Below are 20,336 nucleotides of genomic sequence, written 5' to 3' on the forward strand. Positions count from 1 at the left end.
ACCTTATGCGGCACTTTATTTGTTTATGTAAATGGCGCTTCTTGGCCTCCCAGCAGCTTGTCTATATTTGGCTTTGTTGACCGAGTAATCCACAGAACTGTTCACTTCCGGGAGGGGGTGGAAAAGAGGAACCTGCCAGCAAAGGTGAACGAAGGCCCTGAACACACTTCACTGGTTCTATTCATCTCCAAACATATTTTGTACCTATTTTTTTATAGAATCAGTTTGTGCTGGTCCGCATTGCGGTTGCCAATGCTTGGTGTGGCTTACTTCCACTCTCCCTTTAGGCGCTCTTACTAGCCTGAGGCTCCCACGTGAAAAGAGGAAGATGGAGGGAGGAGGGAGGCGGCCAGGCCGCAGACACCACTGGATTGCGCCACAAGACGCGTCCTTTGCTTCTGTCTGAAGCAAGACGGGTTCTTTCTTCTCCTTTTTCTGTGAGTTCACCTTATTTATCCTCAGTCGTCACAGGCTTCCGCCCTCTGAAATAGTTCCACCGGGTTTGGCTCAAGGACCGGGAAGTCCCTGGTTCTTTATTCCCCTCTCCTACAGCAGTGGCAGCCGGCGGCGGCCGTCAGGGCTCTGAGGTCCTTCACCTGAGACAGGTCATCAGAGCCTCGCAGCCTGAGAGACACTCACCAGAGACACTTCAGAGCCCCGAGCAAGGGTGACACCATCTGAGGAGCTTCAGGAGGGACGCAGGCGCCCCAAGACACAAGGGACAGAGCTTCCTTCAACCGCAAGTGACAGGGCCACTCTCAGCCGGAAGGGACAGAGCCACTCCAGCCACAAAGGACAGAGCCACTCCAAGCCAGAAGAGACAGAGCCACTCCCGGCCAGGAGGGACAGAGCCACTCCAAACCAGGAGGGACAGAGCCACTCCAAGCCAGAAGAGACAGAAGAGACAGAGCCACTCCCAGCCAGGAAGGGACAGAGCTGCTCCCAGCCAGGAGGGACAGATACTTGGTAAGTGACAGAGACAGTCTCAATCTCAAATATATAATATGCTGACACATTACAGTTGAATTGAGTTGAAGTTTTAACATGCAAATATAAGTTTTAAGGTAAATGTAAATTTTATTGGTATTTTGTATTTTTGATAATGGTGTGTAGGATCTTTTCAACGGATTAACTTTTAAAAACAGGTTTATGAATTTATTGTGCATACTCCATATTGCGTCATGTTCACTGCATTGTTTAAAGACTATGGTCATAATAAACATACATATTGACTTGACTTGACTTGAATTCTGACCTCACAATGCCTGCTGCCAGCAGCCAAGTTGAAAAGCAGGACAATGAGCATAATTAAAGCTGCAGTTTAAACAGCAAAAAAAGATCATGTCTTTTTCTTCTTGTCCATTTTAATAGATGAGCAGTGATAAGCAGAAAAAATGATTTTTACGGAGGCATGTGGAATGGTAAATTCTTTCTGCATGTTTCTACACATTGTGAACTTCAGTTTTTTTTAATCTGACTTTTATTCAACGGAGGTTAATATCTAACTGATATTTGTGTTTAATTTCGTGCCAGAGCTTCTACTTTTATTCTTCATGTCCACAACCATCATATGCCTTTTATATGGAAGAGCAGCACACCAAGGTTACAAATGATGTGTGGACAGGGTGATGGTGTGGCCATGTATTATAAGGAATAAAGTACCCCTGCTGCACATTATAAGGATATTGCAAGCTACCTCGGAAGTCCCTGGCCTTATAAATTAACTTGGCCTGTGGCCTCCTTCCTCTCTAAGCTCACAGAACTCCTCCGTGACTTGAAATATCCTGATAATGTATGGCAGGGGTTACTTTATCCTGTATATAATGCATGGGAGCCTGCAATCTCCATATGAAAGCCTGTCGCTAATATCCTTATTACAGTCGCGTTACCATGTCCCCAGTCACCTGTTAATAAAGAAATGACATAGCCACAGAAGTGTAATAAGTTATTACAGTTGAGTTCTAGCATCCCAATGCCTTCAACCAGAGCCATCAGCTGGTGTGAAAGACAGGTCACGGGACATAATTACAGCTGCAGTTTAAACAATGCCCGAAAGCTGACTATTCATTCCTATGATTTGTTTTTCTAAATGAAACAGTGATGAGCAGAAGTAAGATCTCTATGGAAAACTTTATTTTTTGCATACTAAAAGTGATTAAAGGAATTATTGAATATATCTGCCTTTTTCTGCATATGTTGAGCCTCAACCCTTTATATCCTGATCTACATTAAACTCATTCTAATATCTTTTTGCAACAAATTACTAGGTGGTTTTTAATGAGTTTAATTTCACACTAGATTTCGGTTTTATTTTTCATGTTTTCAAGTAAACTGCCTCTTTCATATGAAAGATCTACACACCATGAACTTATGTGGTTTGTGGCAAGGATGATGGATGACCCTGATTATAAGAAATAAATCACTCCCTGGTGTACATTTTAAGGATATTTCAAGTAACCTTAGAGATTCATGACCTTATAAAAGAACTCAGCCTTCCCCCTCACCGTATGGTCACAGAGCTCCTTGCTGACTACAATACGTCAGGGAGAACTTTATCACATAAATAATGTACCAAGACAAGCATGGGTCAGAGTGCATTTTGGAAGAACACATTCTATTAATACTTTGATAAAACTACCTGAAACTAACTCATAACTTACCAGCTCTTGCTTCAACTTTTTGGGGGTCAACAAATGTGCTTTATAAATGTGATAGAATGTTCAAGTTTTAAGATTTCCCCTAAACACGACATTTTTTGTGTCAGTTTCTAACACAAGCAAGAAAGGTGTTGGAATATTCTTTGGCATGTCTGTTTTATTATCATTTTTTCCACTTGCTAATTTACAGACTTTTTTTGTTTTTGCAACATTTATTTATTTATTGAGGCAATTGTATGGGAATGAATATATAAACAAGTATGTGAGCTGGTGCTAACCCAAGAAACAATATGACCAAAATAGATCTCCTGTGAAGGTCATGCAAGTCATACAGTGCAGAAATACATAGTACACAAACCAATTTAAACGTCTAAGGAAGACCCCTGTCTTTAGGAAATAGTGGAACTACTGGGGAAGGAAACATATGGGTGGGAGCAAGTATGGGGGACAGGGGTATGGGAATCAGCCTTACTTAGTACCAACTTTGTTCTAGTCAGAACCAGCGCATTCTATTTGACGCCGACGCATTGGCCCTTCAAGGACACCCCAGTATCGACAGCGCAGCTCGACGACAACGCATTGCCTTCATGGTCTCACTTGATCCATGTGCGGCTCAGCAGTGTGAACTCATCTGTGCATTTTTTTAATCTAACTGTAGTTAATAAAACATTCCCCCCAGCCCCTCTCTTTTCCTAAAAGTTTGCTGAAGCACTGTTTTGCGGAAACACAATATGCAAACGTGGGCAGCTTTTTTTTGGTGTGCCCGGGTCGATTTGTGATCCCAATCCAACCCTGATAGTGTTTGCAGCTGGCCCTGCGTGGGTCCTGTATCTGATCCGTGCTCCATCGCCTCGGTTTAACTTTTCAGATTTGACCCGGTCTACCATGACCAGATAGTTCCCATTGGTGCTTTATGTTTCTAAGCACTATATTTCAAGATATTCTTTAAACATTTGTAACTCCAGTTCTACGTATCAGATACTAGTTATTTTAGTCTTGTTTTGTTTATTAAATTAACTTCTCTATTTTTGGGTAGTGCTTTTCACTGTTTTACTATATTAAGTGTTGCACAAATACTTTACATATTCCCTCTTAAATTGAGCCTGACTGCTCTGAGCCAAGCTACCAGAGGGTGGGTAAAGGTTAATTTAGGGTGTGTATCTGACTTACCCTGACTAGGGTTGTGGTTCCTGCTTGGACAGGGTGCATACCTCTGCCAACCAGAAACCCAATTTCTAACATTGGTGATCAGTGGTAGGATAGGATTTGTGTTTGTGCTTTACAGTGGTTTGGTGTCCGCTACCATCCGCATTTTTAGGATCATTTCAACTTCTCTTTGCCTTCCTTAGTTTTTTATTGGATTTTCACCCTTTTTCCAAATGTAAGTGCCCTAAACCTTTGCTTGGTGCACCATGGATGCCTTTAATCTTGTAATCCTCAGCAGGTCTTTGTTTGCTGCAAGGGGTCTAGCACCCTGGGTATTGGTCTTGTGCTGTTCCGGGTGGTCCTGGTCTCCTCCCACTTAGAGGGCAGATTCTTCCTTCAGGAGCACAGGTACCTCTTCCTAGGTGCTGCAGCATTGGGCTGGCTGGTGAGCTGCTACACGTTAAGCAGGACTTTGCTTTTCAGTGCCAGCAGACTGCAGGGAGATTGTTGGCAATATACAAAAGGCTGGAAGTCTCCCAGTGTTCTTGGAAGCTCGTCAGCTGTAGGATGATTCGCTGGACCCGATTGTCGAGACTTGGTGCAGGCAGGGTTTTGTGCCAGAAGTCCACAGAAACTCTTCAGTTCTCACTTTACTCGCAGCTTTTCTTGTCCTCTTCGCCTTGATCCATCGAATCTGAGTTCTAGGTATCAGGGTGCCTCCTAAATACTGAATCTAGGGGTGTTAAGGGGAGTGACAGGTAGTAGCCAATGGACTACTTACATTTAGGGTGACTACACCCTCTATATGGTCACTTACTGTGGAAGGTGGGCAGAACCCTGGCCTAGTGAGCCTAATTCCACCAGGAATCAAGATGGTGGAATCCTGTTTTTGGTTTTCACATCAGATAGCTCACCTTAGGGGTGGTACTAGCTTGATAGTGAACAAGCCTCATAACTTGCTAATTTTACCAACTATCAGGGAGACAAAAAGGCCCAGGGAAGGTGTTGGTATTTCCCCTGTCTGTGGGAAGCCGGGGTCGCATATCAATGGCAGTAGAAGCCTTTGAAGCTTCTCAACCTGATAGGCTGATACTAACCATCCTGTCCTGACAGAGGTGATAATACTCCCAGAAGAGGCTTTGTTTCTGATCCCAAGAGTGCCATCTCTCACCTCCCGGGGGTCAGAAACACATCTGTGGTGGCAGCCTAGTCAAGAACAGTTAGCCAGCACACTAATAGTCAGTAGGTTTTCAGGAGACACCTCGAAGGTGCCCTCTGGATGCATGTCATATTAAATCCATTACTGGGATCAGTATGGCTTTATTAATAAAAGGTGTTTGATACCAAGCATCTTTGTTTTCAGTGAATCCATCCGGTGGCTGGGGTACTCATAATTACCAGTGTCCAGCACATGTATTTAAAAGGGCTTTCCTGTTCATTTGCAATAGCTAAGAATGGACTTAGATGTCACAGGGGCATATCTGCTCAGGTAGATATGTCCACACATGTAGTATAGTGCACCCTGCCATAGAGCTGAAAGGCCTGTTTAAGGGGTGGCTTATTAATACTGCATGCAGTGTCTGCAGGCATGGCACAGAGGAGGTGTGCCATGTCATTTCTCTGCATCAGCCTGCAATGGCAGTTTTAGATGTTGGTGCTGGGGTATCTCTTAGGGTGGCACAATACATGCTGCAGCCCTATATTTTGCATTTCCAGAAACCTTTTTTAGTACATCATGACCTAGATACCAAGGGTACCACTTACTAGGGACTTACAAAGCGTTCTAAAGGTAATGCCAGTTGGGCGGAAAAGTTGCACAGTTTAGGGGAAGAGATCTGGCACTGGGGACCTGGTTAGCAGGAACCCAGTTCACTTCTGTCAAAATTGTATCAGATACTAGGCAAAATGTGGGGGTGCCCATGTCAAAAAGGGGCACTTTCCTACAAGAATTGTATGCAAATTTGAGGGCAGCATGCAGGAGATAATTTTCCCAAATTGACTGCCTCCCAGTCCTTGACAGAAGTGCACAGATTCTTAGCCCATGGGTTTGGAGAGGGGCCATCACTTAGCAGAAGGGGACTAATGGCAGCTTTTAACGTACCTGACTTTGCTTTTTAATCAGAGAGCAGTGGAGCAGTGTGCTAAAAGGGTTGTCTAAGAGGCAGGTCTTGTCAAACTAGGCCAAATAGTATTCGAATTTGTGAGCAGGAGAAACTCTGAGGAAGAAGAAACATCTTTCAAAATGTGTTGCACTGTGCCAGGTCTAACCCTCTGGTGAAAATACCTGGAAAACATGGATGACCCTGGGCCATTGAAGGAATTCATTTTGCTCCAGTTATGCTCAGGATCGATTCTGTGCAAGGGCGGTAGAGCTTTGAGTTGAGTCTGCAAAGAGCAGATGCTACTGAAGTTCCTTTATGACTCAGCTTCACTGTTCCTCCCTGGTGTGCCCATAGCTTGACCTGTTCTGCACGCTGGGATGTTTCTATGACCTAACAGCTTTTAAACGCTAGGGACCCACTTGCTTCCTTTTTTGGTGATCTTTACAAAAAAGTGGCTGAGGGAAGCCTTATCCGCCATGGTTTAACGCCTCACTCTGCCAAGTCAGAAACACAAGTCTGCACCATATTTCCAAGAATATGGTGCAGCCCTGCGTATCCCCCGCACTAGTGCTTAGCTTAGCAGTGCAGTGCCACAATAGTGCAAGGGTGTCTGATTGCACATAAACAATCTTAAAATGCCATTTTGTCACTTCTATGTGTGCTGCTTAATGCAGCAGACATGGAAGATCCGAAATGTCATTTTTTTAAAGATTGTTTATGTGCAGGAAGCATCACCTTCCCGAAAATAAACAATCAGAGGTGTTTTGCTTTTTCCACGTGTGCTGCACAAGGCAGCAAACAAGGAAAAGGCAAAAACGAGGAGAAATAAAGCATTTCTCCCCATTTCGCCAATTTAAGACCTGGTTTTCCCTGGTCTCAATTATGGCGCTGCCTCCTACTTACGCTGCCCTTGTAAATAGGGGGCAGTGTCAAACTCAATGGGTGTTGCGGAGGTACCCCCACTGCAACACCCACTGCCCTCCCCTTTCATGGTAAGCATAGCGTGAAAGAGGGCCTTATTTACAAGGCAGTGACGTTTCCTTGGCGATAGGTGTGTTCTAAATATGCCCCTACTTTCTTTATTTTACTGTCTTTAAAGGCTATCGGTCATTTTGGAACAATACAATAAAAAATAGACCCGATAGCCCCCAGTGAGTCACGCTTCCATTGAGCACATGTGATCACACAGTGGCTATTTTGTAACAGCAAAACTAGTCCAGTATGGCCTCCATGTGCTCACATGCATGCACATGATGCATGTGTCGTGAGGCACTGAAAACCTATTGCCTTTGCCCATGATTGTTAGCAATATAATATTGAATATTTTAGTGTTCCTGTTAACATGTGAGATATCCTAGAGGTCCACATGGATGCTCTCTTGGTAGGTGAAGGCACTGATGTGAAAGAGGGGTCCACTGAGAGTAATGTTTTATTCTATTCCGTCTCAAGCCATTAGATGGAGGCTTTGGATCGTGATTTAAGTTCTATTCCATTCAGCAGCACCTCAGGGTTAGTTGTGCCCCAACTCAGCTACATGCGTTGTGCAAATGGACCATGTGCACATCTCCTCTCGTGTGGTGCTCACCGCATAAACAAGTAGACGCAAAGAAGGTGCTGTACGTACAGTGCCATGGCTGACTAGAGGGCACAAGTCAAAATGTGTTTCATTCTAAGTTAATTCACCCCAGGGTGCAGTGGTTAAACTGTGGAAGGAGTGGGATGGAAGGGCAGCAGCTACAAACTACAAATATATAAATCACCTCAAGAGTACCTGGAATGATTTTGAATGTTGCCTCTCAGTTCTGTGGCCCTTGAATCTCTGCATCAACAGTGAACTCCTCTGTGACTTGCAATATCCCTATAGAGTGTCATTTTCTCTAATCCAACTATATTTTGCAATTCCAGAAACCCAGAGGGACACTGTTCACGATGCCTGTGCTCCACATGGCTCTGCTTTGAGTGCATCGCTGCATCCGCACTCAAAGAATAGAGGCTTGCATCAAAGAAGGACAGTGACGTTCCATCAGAGATGTTGGGCATCTTCTCATCCAAGGTCTCTCCTAGAAGTAAACAAAGCTTCTCTGGATGGATTCTCATAGGTAAGAGAAATTGGAACTGATGTAGATTAGCAAGATCTGCAAGGAATGTAAGAGATAGTTTATGTGACTGTACCACCCTGGGGCTACCAGCTGTACCAGTAATACATCACTCCAGTGCTGCCAGGTGTACCTGTAGCTATCTTAACTTGTTGGGTTTAACAGATTATTAAGCAATAGTTCACATCAATACTTGCAAACATGTATGTGTTGAGGAATTAGATGCCAAAAATAAATTCTAGTCTGTTGACAGCATCAGGGCGCTGCTATTTTTCCATGTTATTTCTAGAAGTGCCAATTGGACGGATGATTATTACATATTGAGCTAAACTAAGTAGAGCATGGGGTATAATTGTCAATGACTGGAAAGAAAATGCATATTTTGGTAAGATATTTGTTTCCATACATGAGTTGAGATGAATTGTGTCATGTGTTAATGCATCTAACTTCTTACTTTCTAATTTAATGGAAACATTTTTCCAGAAATGTTTTCAAATTAAAAGGAGCTCTACCAATATATTTTAAAGGTATTTTAGTAGTTCTTTCTTTCCATTTATAACTCATGCTACTATATTTTTGAACCAGCATTGACAATGAAATCAGACACCTCCAGTCCAGTCCACAGGTGCTGGAGTGTACTGAATCATTGGCCTGAGGGTCCAATATTTATACCTGGAGCCAGCGTTGAAGTGGGAGAAACATCTAGACATCCCCACCACAGCTGGTTCTGGAATTTCTATCCCTCCCCTTCCCAGGCTCCAAGGGATTTGCTGTGGCAATAGCCTGGCCTCAAGTTCTTTGTAAGTGCGCTGAGGCAGCTCCTTTGAAATGGAACTGGCATAGAACAGCTCCACCTCTCGCGTCCTGCCGGGATGGCCCATCCTGACAACTTCTAGTCCCCCATTGTCTCACTGTTTGGGAGAATGAACATAAAAGCCAACTGCCATCTACACCTAGTCATGTGACCCAGGATACAGCATGCAGACACAAAACGATTAGGACACAAAAATGCCAAAGTGTACAAAAAAGTGATGGATGAAATGCTTAAATTAATCTCAGCCACTGGTAATTACTCTGGGTCGCATCCTAATCCATTGTTAATTTGCACATCTTGCCACCTCAGTTAAAACCCAGCTGTATGCAAATCAGTCTTGACCCTGCTCCAATGGGAATAGTTCAACTCAAACTGCCAAGTCAGGTCCTCCCAGAACCAGAAAACAAACTGAATTAACTGTGGGTCTGACCGGTTACTTGGGGCCCTAAGGCGTCCTAAACACAAGTCAAATGTTTGAAGTCTCACACAGGGAAGCCCTAATTATAGGACGGAGTCCCATCACTCACCAAGGTGGCATGCTGCATCATCTGGGATCTCCTCCCGGCTGTAACTCCTAGTACAGCTGAGGGCTACAACCCCCTCACTGTGAGGGAGGAGCTCAGGAATGTTTTCAATATTATTAGGATATACTAAAATCCACCAGATGAAAAGCTGGAATTATTTATTGAGTGATGGGTGCAGTGCTCAAAGAAAAACGTGAAAAAGTGTAATAAAACTAACTACCAGGAGAAAAAACGGTATCTTGTAGTGTCAGGGGTCAAAAACAGTACTTGTGCAGTTTTGAAAAAATAACTGCAACTATCAAGTTAGAGAGTCGGTCTACATGTTTCTGCTATCATGACCTACAGAGTGTCTAGCATTCCTAAGGACCTAAAAGTGTAAGCTACTGCATAGAATGCGAAAAAACAAAAAACACAGGTATAGCTGCAAAAAGGAACAGATCCAACCATAGACACCAAACCTCTCTGTTCTAGGTGCGTGGCATAGTGGTCAAACCCATAAGTTGTGGGTAAGAAACCTCACCTTACATGGCTACTGCTCAGGATGTGAGGCACCGCTCTCTCCGTCGGTACCCTGGGCTTCACCGAGCCTTTGTCCTGAGGAATGCTAGACACTCTGTAGGTCATGAAAGCAGAAACATGTAGACCGACCCTTTAACTTGATAGTTGCAGAGATCCCAGATGATGAAGCATGTCACTTTGGTGAGTGATGGGACTCCACCCTATGATTAGGGCTTCCCTGTGTGAGACTTCATATATTCAACTTGTGTTTTGGACGCCTTAGGGTGCCAAGTAACCGATCAGACCCACAGTTAATTCCGTTTCTTTTGTGGTTCTCCTGGGAAAGTATCTGTGCAGGTCTTTAAAATTTCCCACGGACCCTGCTATCCACTGTTTTGTATTTTTCCTCCCAGAACCAGGAACAAGCACCCAGGACCCGTTTTGCCCTTGTTATGAGTTCATCAGCCGGGAATAGCTTTGGTTCAAGTGACAGTGTGCATGATACCCACGTCTCAGCATGCCTGTCCCACTTAGGGTGACAAACTAAAGTGAACGGAAAGTAATGAATGGACTGCTTGAGCCATTTCTAATCACCCGGGCCGAATCCCAGTCCATTGTTACTTTTCATTTTGAGGAGGTATGGTGTGCAAAAATAAAGATGGACTGTGATGGGGCCCAAGCCAGCAGCTATCCATGCAGAGCCCCTTTTTTGTCAGACTATCTGTGTGCAATTACTAGGCTGTGCATCACAGTAGTTTCAAATATAAGTGTGAATATATTACATATATATAGAGGTTTAACCAGCCCAATGCCCCTCAACCTAGCTGCACCACAGTGGCCTCATCTTCAAAGGCATTCCCCAGTGGGTAACTTGCTTGTTTCAATTGTTGTGAACGAGAATCAGATAGTGAGACACACCTAGAGTAAAGGTGCAAAAACCATGTGATCAAAAGTGATAATTCATGGTCGACTAAATGGGTGGAATCCATTTGCAACATACGCAGCTGTCAGCTGAAACTAGGGGAACAACTAACCATTGCTCATGGGTACTCTTACCTAGTCAGCAGTGACTAGTGGCAATGGGTTCTGACCTACCTAAATCGGCAATATGAACACCTCTCTCCACAGGAACCTAGACTGCACTAATAACCCTCCTGGTTCTATGTCTGATGCATTCCCAGGACTTTAGGAGCCTACATGGCCTGAGTAGTTCTAGGCCAACCCTTGCCATGAGTCATGAAGTATTGCTCTTACCACACTGTTCCTGGCAAGAGTTAGTGCCTCTACTTTGAAGCCATCACTAAAACATGTCCCCTGTGTCACCTGCTGTTCTCCTTAAGGAGAATATTCAGCCCAATAACCTTACTAACCCAGGTCACTACACCCAAAAGATGAAGACACAGGTCCTTCCCTGGTCCTCTGACCCTCATCCACAACAGTTACCCTGGGGTCTGTAGCTGCCGCCATCATTGCAGAATATGTCTGCCTTCTAAGGAACCAATAGCCCACTCAACACTGTGTACTCCCCTGACAGAGAGTCACCTCTGGGTTGTCCAAGCCACACAAACCACCCCAGGAACCCTAGCCAACCTGTCCATTGTGAGAACAGGGATCATGTCCCCTACTCGTGCTCCCACAAGCCCCACCGGGTCAACTGGAAGTTCCAGTGGGCTCTGTTTAGGCCATGCCTCACTCATGCCCAAATCAGGGCCACTTCCCAGCCTCTAAGCAGTCATGCTGGAAACCAACTGAGAGACCCTGAAGATCCCCCAGTGAAATGTGAAATGTCACCCTGAAAGCACGCATTGCCTCCCTCCACTTCACTCAGCTGAGCAGCCGCCCTTACCTGCTGTGTCCATGCCTGGCAAACCAGGACTTCTGAGGAGCCTTATGGCCAAACCCTAAGACTGTTACACCTAAAATGCACCAGGAAGGAGTCTGCTAAAACAGTGCCTCTGCAGTCTGCCCTTCTGACAGCTCAGAGTGTCGATCCCAACAATTAGTGTCTAGCACCAACCAGTACCCATGCAATAGGTCGAATGGCACCACCCAGTCACCTCGTTGTGCCACTTCGGGCACACCCGCCATCTGTACCATCACGCTAATGGCTGTATCCACAAGCAGAACTAAAGTCTGGCTAGCCAGAACATCAAGGGGGCTCAGTGATGCACAGCAAGACTAGTACACCTAAAATTCATGGGGCAGAAGTCTGCAAAGGAAGTCCCTCTGCAGCTTGTTCTTCTGACAGCTTGGAGCAACAATCTCGAACAGACATGCTTCCCTCCCTCCAGATTGATGCTCAGAGTCTGCTCTAAGACTCTGCCCACCTGGCTAGGTCTTGGTGGGCACCTCCACACACTCCATCTACAGAGCCTATGGGCCTTGGTCTGATCTCACAGGATCTACCTGATGGTACTCCAGGCTGAGCAGTGCCACAGCACCACCCAAGTTCTGGGTAAAGACTGTCTATAGGCTGACATCCTTCACTGTACTTCGGCAGTCGCCAACTCTACCTTGACAATTTAGGATCTACCACTAACCCATCCGGGGGATATAGTGAGGCTTCCACTTCTCTCATGTGTCCTCCGGTGAAGCCAGTAGCCAACATAGAGAAACTAGGGCACTCACTACCCACCCTACGTCTCCTTAAGGGCTACCAATATACCTCTTACTTCAGGAACAATCCCCTTACTCAGCCGCTCACCACTATGAGCAACCCTTGGGCCATCCTTGGACAGCTCCCCCTCTCCAACAGATAACCTATGGAGACAATGAGAACCAAAACATTTTCTTGTACCACCCTACACCTTTGGAGAATGTCTCAGGGACCACCCTATCCTCATGGTGAGACCTCCGAGGGTTTGCCACTATCACCTGTGTACTCTCCTGTCCCGGCAAAGGGACCTACAATTTCACAGGTAAAGATATGGTGTTCTTTACTAGTAAACCTGGGAAGAAGACTAGCAGAGTGCTAATACCAATGGGAGGAGAGTCGTGTAGTATCTAGAAATCCCCCAGGACCTGGCGTTTTGGATGACCTAAACTGAGGGCTTGGTGTCCCAACCGCTTCCGGACACCCCCACAGGATATGTCAGCCGTTAGACCAGCTAGCTCTACATTGCCACTACCACCTCCTGTATTCTATAGTATTGTAGGTAATCTCTGGCAGCCACTTAACATAACAACCCTGATTCTTCTGGGATTGTGTAAAACAGTACAGTACGTTTCGCTCAGACACTCCTGCATGCTTTCTCTCAGAAAATACACAGGATTGCAATTAGGATGTTTCAATAGGAATTTATTGGTGCAGCGACAGCCTCGTGTAAAACATATGTGCTGCGACAATGAGGAGACAGAAGCATACGAAAGAGATTGCTAGTACCAATATAGTAAAAAGTAGATACATTCCTACCATAGTGCTAATAAGATGAACAGAAGCAGTTCAGTTAAAAACATTAGCACTTGCATATTCCTAAAATGCACCCTAAGTAATTTTGCTAAAAAGGCACCTAGCCTAACCTGGATTTGAAGGTGTATGTGTAAATAGCTATGTGTATCTGTAGCCCAGAAACTCCTAGGAAAGAACCAGCCCCCTCACCTGATGGCTGGGAATGCAGGACCCCTTCTCTGCTTCGAGGATGACAGCCCGCAAGGGATGCCAGACTGCTGCGTGTCGGAGATTTGGCATGCATGACCACCTTCTCGACTTGGAAGGAATTCTCTAATTTGTCGTGGGAGTGAGGTTCTTTTGTACTAAAGTGGTCACTACAGGTTTTTTTCTAGAATCAATATGTTTTAAAAACAATTGTGGGTGTTATGAAAACTATGATAAATGTTTTGAAAGCAATCACTGATGCTTTTCCAAACAAGTGTGATCATGCATAGCTGGCTGTTGGCCAAGTATGAAAAAAAATGTTGGTGTGCCTGGGGACATCTTTATATACGTCAGGTGCATCAATTGTGATAGAGTACAGCGAGCCTGGTGTCGAAGAGACAGGAACAAGCTACTAGGTAAAAGGTCACCTGTTTAGAATTGTTTTTGTCGTGTGGATGGGACAAATGTATCTCATAGGGGTTTACATGACAGGACCAGCCTAAAAGACATGACACTCCACCATGGGATTGTAGGACTTAACCTTTTTGGCTAAAGTTCCCTAAACTTTTTGCTTTCTCCTGGACCGTTTTCCTGACATAGAGTTGCCAGTTTAGATGCTTTCGGTACTTTGCCACTGCTGATCAGTGTCAAAGTGCAAGTGTTCCCTGTATAAAGTGTAATGGTAATTGGTTGGCCATGACTGTTGTGTTTGCCTTACTAGTAAAGTCCCTAGTGATGTGCACTGTATGTGCCAGGGATAGTATTGCAAATGTGCGCGGATAAGGGAACTCAGATCTGCAGTGTAGGGCCTGCGTGCAGTTTGCTAAGTTAGCATGTTGTCCTTACAAGTGCAACTACTTGTCAGGTCTAACTTTCCCTTTTACGTACACAGTGGGCACCCCTGCAATAGGTGCCGGGGAATCCCCAGCCATGCTGCCTATAGGATAGAATGCCGGAGGCTGGGTAGTGTGTTTGTTCACCTGGTTTCCCATAGGTTTAAAAAGGAGAGGTAAAGTTTAGTACGTCTGAACTCATAGTGTCATAACACATCTTTCTATGAAGGTGGTTTTGTCACTGTGTGTTCAGAGACCACTCTTTTAGAAAGTGGTTGAGCTTTGCACTTTAAGCATTTTTGTGTGTATCTTGCTGAATGTGGATTGACTGTCTGGATGTGAGAGGTGAGAGGAGCTGGAGGAGTTCTTGACCCAGGGAGGGGTTGAGATGGTACCAGGCTGACTGGAATCTGGAGAGTAGGGTAGGAGAAGCCCGGGAGGTAAAGAGGCCTGGGTTGCTGCTATAATACAATTGACCTGTCTCCTGCTGAGTGATTAAGGATCCAGATCCCCAGTATCAAAGGGAGAAAGGTGACACTGCAAGGGAGACACCCAGAACAGATTTAGGCAGGGGTCAGGGACCTCTGAGCACAAATAACTTCAAAGACATTTAGTGGTAGAACTATGAGAGCTGAGACCCATGAACGTTGGAATAGAAATGGATTGAGACTGAAAAGGCTTGGACCCATTATGCGGTCAAGAGGAACCTCTGCTAAGGAAGGAACAACGGAAGAGACTGCTGGGAAGGAACAACACTTGCTTCGTGATCTGGGGCTGGCCTGCAATTTGCTGTTTAACCAAGGAAGAGGATGTTGGGATTGTGCTTTGTGCGCTGGGTTCCCCTGCTTGAAGAAGACTGTGCTTTGTGCTGTGTCTTGTTACCCCAAGGGCCCGAGGTGAGCTGGCTCCCTGTTTGGAAACACAGGAACATAAAAGTTTCCGGAGACCTTTCAAGTGATGCGGTGGGTGAATGTCTGACAAAATATCGATATACAAAATATCGACCTACAAAAATATCGCAACAAAAATATCGTTGTCAACAATATTGACATCCTATCTCCAACAATGTAAGTACAAAAATATCGGGGGGAAAAATATCGATGTCAAAAATATCGTTATTAAAAAATATAGTTTTTTAAAATAAAATAATACTTATAAATGTAATAAACCTAGTTAAAAATATGTTATCATATTTAAAATTAATTAATATTGTACATAATTTACTAAACATATTTAATTAAACATACATATAATACATAATATATACTTCCTTAATAATACATTTTAATAATTATTTTAATCACTTATACATAATAAAAAATATTATAAATTACAAATACATCTATACACATAAAATAATATTATAAATACAAATTAATAAAAATGTAAAACACATTTTAAAAAGTAAGTAAATGTTGGATAGCGTAGGGATACAAATTACTATTCCCACTCCAGAGAGTGCAACAGTAGGGAAAGTGTTGGATAGCATAGGGGTAAAAATTACTATTCCCACTCCAGACAGTGCAGCAGTAGGGAAAGTGTTGGAGAGCGTAGGGGTAAAAATTACTATTCCCACTCCAGAGAGTGCAACAGTAGGGAAAGTGTAGGATAGGGTAGGGGTAAAAATTACTATTCCCACTCCAGAGAGTGCAACAGTAGGTAAAGTGTTGGATAGCGTAGGGGTACAGATTACTATTCAAACTCCAGCGAGTGCAACAATAGGGAAAGTGTTGTATAGCGTAGGGGTAAAAACTACTATTCCAACTCCAGAGAGTGCAACAGTAGGGAACGTGTTGGATAGCGTAGCGGTAAAAATTACTATTCCAACTCCAGAGAGTGCAACAGTAGGGAAAGTGTTGGATAGCGTAGGGGTAAAAAATACTATTCCAACTCCAGTGAGTGCAACAGTAGGGAAAGTGTTGGATAGAGTAGAAGTTAAAAATAACATACTTATAAATAAATTATTATTTGAAAATATTACAAATAATTAATTATTAAATAAACCTAAACTATTTACAAATACCAATACATTATTATGAAAAATATAATTACCAATACATAATTAAGAAAAAACTAATTATAAATACCAAATAATATTCATTAATTAACGAAACAATTAATAAAATAAATTATTACCTTATTACATTTAAATCACTTCCCACCCTATTCCCCTATAAACCCATAACCCGCTACAGAACATAATTATCAATTAATCAATTATTAAAATTAATAACCAATTAATAAAAAATAATTACCAATTAATTAAATTTAATTTATAATGCATTAAAATTAATAATTAATTTAGTATAATTAAATTACTTCCCACCCTATTCCCCTATAAACCCACAACCGGTACTAAAATACAAAATGTACTTAAATTGCATTTAAAGAAAATACATATTAAATACATAATAATATAATAAAAATCATATAAAAATCGATATTAGTAACATCGATATTACTAACCGCGATATTAACAAAATCGATATTACTTACCTTCGAAATTCTGTCCCATCAATATTAAAAATATTGATATTACTTACCTTCTATATTCTGTCCCTTCGATATTTAAACATCGACATTATTGTATGTCAATATTTAAAAATCGATATTTTGTCTGCCTACCGCGGTGGGTGCGTGTTGTGGCAGCTTGAAACCCTCGGAAGGTGTGTCCTGTGATCTTGGACACGTGAAGAAGAAGTGAGACTCGGACGCGCTGGGTGCGTGTCGTGGTGCACAGGAGACGTTAGTGAAGAGCGCCTAGTCAATGTCTGCATCGAAGGTGAAGTGAGTCTTGGACGCACAGGGTGCATGTCGTGGTGCACCGCAGGTGTTGGTGAGGATCGCCTGGTCAGCGTGTGCATCGGAGGTGAAGTGAGACTCGGACGCGCAGGGTGTGTGTCGTGGTGCACCGCAGGTGCTGGGGAAGAGTGCCTGGTCAGCGTGCACATTGGAGGTGAAGGGAGTCTTGGATGCACAGGGTGCTTTTCGTGGTGCACAGAAGGCAATGGTGAGGAGCGCCTGGCCAACGTGTGCTTCGGAACTGGAATGAGTCTCAGATGCGCAGGGTACGTATCCGCGTGCACCAGAGGCGCTGGTGAAGAGCGCCTGATCATTGAGTGTACAGAAGGATAAGTGAGGCTTGGACACGGTGGGTGTGTGTCGTGGTGTGCCCGAAGTCGTTGGTGAAGAGCACCTGGATATTGGGGCACCGAAGTTGGAGTAAGTCTCAGTGTGCGTGCTTTGCTGCAACCTGGGACTGTGGAGGTGATTGGCTGATCATCATGTGCACCGCAAGAAAGTGAGTCTCTGCAGCGCGGTGGGCATGTCTTGGTGCCAACTGAGACAGCAGGAAGGAGAACCTGGTGAACGTGCACTCGGAGTCTAACTGAAGTCCCATCAGCATTGTGTGTGCCAGAGGAGGCCCAAAGGGTGATGTGGTGAACGTTCACCCGGAGTAACGTAATCTCAGAGGCGTGGGGTATGTGTGCCCTGTGGCCACATGAGACCTTCCTAACAGTCGCAGCCAGGACCGGCAGCCCCGGAAGAGCTGAGCTGCCAGGCTGAGCCGCTGAGGCCCATTGAGAAAGTTCTGCACGGAAGGCCCTGTTCACTGTAGGGAGGAGAGTGGGGTCGCGCCCCCAGGTAACTTGGATCACTACCTGGGTGGGATGTGGGCTCGGAGGAACACTCTCTCAGCCTCTCATTCCTTCTGGTGACGTGAGCCTTTGCTTCGACTCAGATTGGGACGCGTACTGACCAAAGGATTGGCCATACTGGGGCCAGAGTGAGAAGCTGTACTCTATGTCATCGGTGATACGTGTGGGGGGCAACTGTTATTAAAAAGGCTAATTGTCGTAATACACATTGTCAAAATTGTTGCTAACAAACTGCCAGACTGTCTCATGACGGCTTACATTATTTCTGCATAATGAAGTACACAATTGTAGCGATACGCATTTCATTATTTCTCAATTGCAAAGTACAGGAATGTAGCGGCCCACATTACATTATTCCTTCATTGTAAAGTACATGTTTGTAGCGGTGCGCATTGCATTATTTCTTCATTGCAAAATACGTGATTGGGGTGTGACGCATTGCATTATTCCTTCATTGCACAGTACATGATTGTAGCGGTACGCATTGCATTATTCCTCCCATTACAAGGTACCGGGGTGTTTCATTACGCATTGTATTATTTCTCCTTTGCCAAGCACAGGATTGTATCGTTACACAGTACACTATTGTTTGTACATTGCAACATGTGTGATTCTAGCATTACGATCAGCATAGCATTTGGAAAGCGGTGGTTGGGATTTGAACCTACCAGCCAGCCAGGACAAATAATACTCTTTATTATATGTTGGCATTTGTATCGTGTGGTCTGATCGTATATCTTTTTTATAAAGTTTATACTCGTTTTATCAAACGTGTGTGGAATCCATTTATGATGTCACCAGTGGGTTGCTGTGAGTGTGGTTACACATACTGTGGACTCGTGCCTTGGATATAGGCCTGGCTGCTCATGCCAATCTACTAAGTTGGTGAGCAGAGCTATCTCAAACGGTATCCTTACGGTTCCCCCCCTGTCGAACATGTGCTGAGAGTAAAGAGCCTAGAGCATGTAGACACACTGAAGACCAAAGGATGCTCACAGGGACCTGGTGTAGTATTGAGGTACAGGAGGCCTTAGAGAAAGGCTATAGGCGGGGCAGAATACACAAAGTTTGGCATTTTAATAGAACAACTCACCAACTCTTTTCCCCGTACATTATCTTGTTTCCTAGAGACAAACAGGAGGTCTCAGGGTATCCTGATTGGTGCACTAGCCAGGATACAAAACACAAATACATCAATGACTACCACGCTCCCGAGGGAATACCCTTACGTCCCCACTTGATAGAGGTCAACCCCGCTGGACAACAGCCAAACTCTGTCTCAACTCCTTGTGGGAAACATTTGCACAGTGTACGAACATGTCAAACATGACCATAATCACTGATGAGCTGTTTAAGTATCTTTTTGCACCATGTAACGAGGTGTCCCGCTGCGAGTTTATCGATGACGTGACCGCTGCTTTGTGTAGGAAATACACAAAAGAATATCCCATAACGTGTAACAACATAAACATCTTCATAGTGTGCTTCACCACCGCTCACGCTCGTTTAGAACTTGATAGGGTTATGGATAAACTACAGGACCGTTGTTTGTATCATGATACAGACTCCGTTATTTTTGTGAGTAAGCCCGGGGATGAAGACCCACCGCTTTGTGATTATCTAGGTAATTTGACCAGTGAATTTGGCAAGGATGAATTTATAGCCGAATTCACTGCTTCCGGGCCTAAGACCTACTCGTACAAAACTAACAACAACAAAGTTTGTTTGAAAGTCAAAGGTATAACATTAAATGTAAACAACACCCTAAAAATTCATTTTGACAGCTTGAAAGATCTGATGCATGAATACTCTGCATCAGAGGATCGTGAAAATGATAAAACCATAGCTGTGAATCAACCCAGCATAGTCAGATCCAAAAAGAAGTAGGAACGTACAACACAACCCTTACATAAAACCTTACGCATTGTTTTCGATAAAAGGGTCCTGACTGCTGACTTTAAAACACTGCTGAACGGTTATTAGACACATTAGAGCAGCTGACCCCCACACTATGCAAACCAGATTACAAAATCCGTTCTCCTGCATTTAAGCAGGGCCTTCAAACTGTGATAAAAGCTACTTTATAAAAAACTCTTCGAAAATGCTGCAGGTGTTTTATCCCAAACATCTAATAACACTGTGTGGGTTTATTCTTGTTGGCAAAATCTGTATACCGAACTTTCCCGTAGTTTCCCACATATCAAGTTTATAGAAGGCATACTTGATAATTTCAATGACGATGAGGTGCTGCCAGCAAACCTTGTAAACATGGTAATTGTTGATGATCTTATGCCTGAAGGTGGGGATTAATCTGATTTAGCGAAAGCTTTTACTCAATATCCGCACCACCGCAATCTAAGCACATGCTACATCATGCATAACCTGTTTTACAAGGGTAAGAACAGTCGGTCT

The 20,336-nt window shown here is 43.9% G+C and overlaps 1 protein-coding gene across 3 annotated transcripts in view; it reads left to right on the forward strand.

Annotated features, from left to right (window-relative positions):
- The first annotated feature begins 543 nt into the window (after window positions 1-543).
- Window positions 544-20,336, forward strand: part of LOC147706601 (cell adhesion molecule CEACAM3-like) — a 140,970-nt gene continuing 121,177 nt past the window's right edge. For 2 of the 3 annotated variants that reach the window (XM_086933094.1, XM_086933095.1), the window contains exons 1-2: window positions 545-966; window positions 7,811-8,004. In XM_086933094.1, the coding sequence (XP_086789220.1) occupies window positions 7,935-8,004 (70 nt within the window). In that variant the 5' untranslated portion in view covers window positions 545-966; window positions 7,811-7,934. Of the gene's footprint in view, window positions 967-7,810; window positions 8,005-20,336 lie in introns of all 3 variants that reach the window. The other variant, XM_086933096.1, reaches the window with a different exon arrangement.

The sequence above is a fragment of the Lissotriton vulgaris genome, chromosome 7, assembly GCF_964263255.1.
Source record: "Lissotriton vulgaris chromosome 7, aLisVul1.2, whole genome shotgun sequence".
NCBI classification, from domain to species: Eukaryota; Metazoa; Chordata; class Amphibia; order Caudata; family Salamandridae; genus Lissotriton; species Lissotriton vulgaris.